The sequence below is a fragment of the Penaeus japonicus genome, unplaced genomic scaffold, assembly GCF_977035675.1.
Source record: "Penaeus japonicus unplaced genomic scaffold, GWHDUDI00000001_assembly GWHDUDI00000005, whole genome shotgun sequence".
NCBI classification, from domain to species: Eukaryota; Metazoa; Arthropoda; class Malacostraca; order Decapoda; family Penaeidae; genus Penaeus; species Penaeus japonicus.
The window spans coordinates 24,709,540-24,712,039 of record NW_028234407.1 but is presented as its reverse complement, the minus strand read 5'-3'; the positions used below and the strand labels follow the sequence as shown (position 1 = coordinate 24,712,039).

At 34.1% G+C, this 2,500-nt stretch overlaps 1 protein-coding gene across 1 annotated transcript in view; it reads right to left on the bottom strand.

Annotated features, from left to right (window-relative positions):
* The window catches only part of PCID2 (PCI domain-containing protein 2), an 11,136-nt gene that overhangs the window by 5,031 nt on the left and 3,605 nt on the right, over window positions 1-2,500 (bottom strand). Inside the window, exons 4-5 of the mRNA XM_086536682.1 lie at window positions 974-1,120; window positions 339-458 (exon numbers count right to left, since the gene is read on the bottom strand). Coding sequence (XP_086392808.1) covers window positions 339-458; window positions 974-1,120 — 267 coding nt within the window. The remainder of the gene's footprint in view (window positions 1-338; window positions 459-973; window positions 1,121-2,500) is intronic.

Below are 2,500 nucleotides of genomic sequence, written 5' to 3'. Positions count from 1 at the left end.
ATAATAACTATTAATATTTAGACATAAAAACTTTTACTACAAAAATTAACCCATTCCCGCCAGGCCGTTTCGTCCTTTTTGGTGTCAATGCCGGGGCTCTCAAACGCATAGGCCTAAATCAATTATATCATTGACGGCGTATGACGGCACCCGCACTATCATATTACATAATCGCCGTCTGTGGCCAGCGGCCGGCGGCATTGGGTTAAAGGAAGGGGGAAAAAAAAAAAAAAAAAAAAAACACAATACCAAAATGGGCAGCATCAATGGTTACCATAAAGGTAGCTCACTTCTATTACCATTCTTCATAATAAATCTAGAATCACAGTGCAACTTACGTATCAGCAGCACACACTCTGAAACAGCTCATAAGTGCTTCGGCAGCCTTCTCCAGGGTTTCTCCCGGTTTGCTTTTTCCTGTTCGCGTTAGCTCTTGATCTGCCGCAAGTGCAAATAACCTGGGGAGAATTATGTATATTTTCAGGCCATTTTGTATAATAATTTTTCTTGTTCTAATGATGATGGCAATAATAACAAATGTGGAGGTTATAAGATAATAAAGGCAACATTAATGATGGTATGTTGATTTAATTGCAAATTGACCAAAAGATTTGAAAATATCCATAACAACATTTACAATGGTACTTAGTAACAGATTAGTGACAACTTGGGAAGTTTTGTGTCCCTTTCTTTGAAGCAATGTATTAATACATATAATTATACTTGGTCTTTTGAAGTTCCTCATATTCTGATTATACTATCAGCTTTTGTAGTTATAATAAGAAATATTTAACAAGCAAAAAATCTCCAGATAAAAAGTGATATTCATAAATATAACACTGACCCTACATTATCACACTAGATAAACAAACCATGAAAAGAAGAAGAAGAAGAAGAAGAAGAAGTTCTCTTGGCATGTAATACAAGGACCAAAACTTATTAGCATCCTGACCGAAATAGAAACAAAATTTACCTCAGGTCTAAACAAGCAGTGTTCATCATTGGGAGCATCCACTTCTCTTCTTTAAACTCTTGCATAAACCGGGCTATAGCATGTACGACAACCATCTGCATCTTCCAAGCTTCTACGCAGTCCCCTGAGCTCGCCGCCCATACTGCTCTGGAATAAGATAATAACGTTCAATATTGAGTATCTAAAAATCTAAAAACACATTAGAAAAGATGTGCCAGGTGGTAATATCTAATATGTTCCTACTCTTACAATTTTATTTTATACATCCCATGTAAGATTGATGGAAAAAAGGCAATTGCATTTCTCAACTAAATCACACTGGTCCTAATATCATTTTCGAAAGGAAAGTAATGCTAATTTGACAAAGTGATTATTATGCTATTCTATTTGGATAAATCTAACACATTCCTAAAGCCAATAGTATTACTAATTTGCAAGACTTCACATCTTTCATTTTTTCCCAATCATATAATTTTTTTTGGAAAATCTCAAAGACATACATTTATAAACAATCAAGTAACATTTACATGATACATATTGAAAAAAAAAAAAAAAAAAAAAAAGAAAGAAAAAAAAAAAAAACACAATACCAAAATTGGGCAGCAATCAATGTAGTTTACCATAAAGGTAGCTCACTTCTATTACCATTCTTCATAATAAATCTAGAATTCCTCACAGTGCCACTTACGTATCAGCAGCAACACACTCTGAAACAGCTCATAAGTGCTTTTAATTATCGGCAGCCTTCTCGCAGGTTTTTCTTCTCTCTTCATGGGTTTTGCCTTATACTTACTCCCGGTTTGCTTTTTCCTGTTCGCGTTAGCTCTTAGATCTGCTCGCCAAGTGCAAATAACCTGGGGAGAATTATGTATATTTGTCATTCAGGCCATTTTGTATAATAATTTTTCTTGTTCTAAAATGATTGATGAGGCACACTCTAATAAGAACACCAAATGTGGAGGTTATAAGATAATAAAGCAACAATAACATGAATATGGTATAATGTATGAATTTAATTGCAAATTTGACCAAAAGATTTTGCGAAAATATCCATAACAACATTACAATGGTACTTAGTACAGATTAGTGACAACTGGGAAGTTTTGTGATCCACCTTCTTCTTTGAAGCAATGTATTAATAGCATATAATTATACTTGTCTTTTGAAGTTCCTCATATTTCTGATTATACTATCAGCTTTGTAGTTATAATAAGAAATATATTGTTACACAAGCAAAAAATCTCCAGCATAAACAAAGTGATATCTCATAAATATAACACTGACCCTAATACATCATTACATAGCATCACACTAGATAATATTACTAGGAGTAACCATGACAAAAGAAGAAGAAGAAGAAGAAGAAGAAGTTCGCGTCTGCGAGATGGCATGTAATACAAGACCAAAACTTAATTAGCATCCTCTGGCGACCGAAAACTAGAAACAAAATTATACCTCTTAGGTCCATAAACAAGCAGTGTTCATCATTGGGGAGCATCCACTTCTCTTCTTTAAACTCCTTGCATA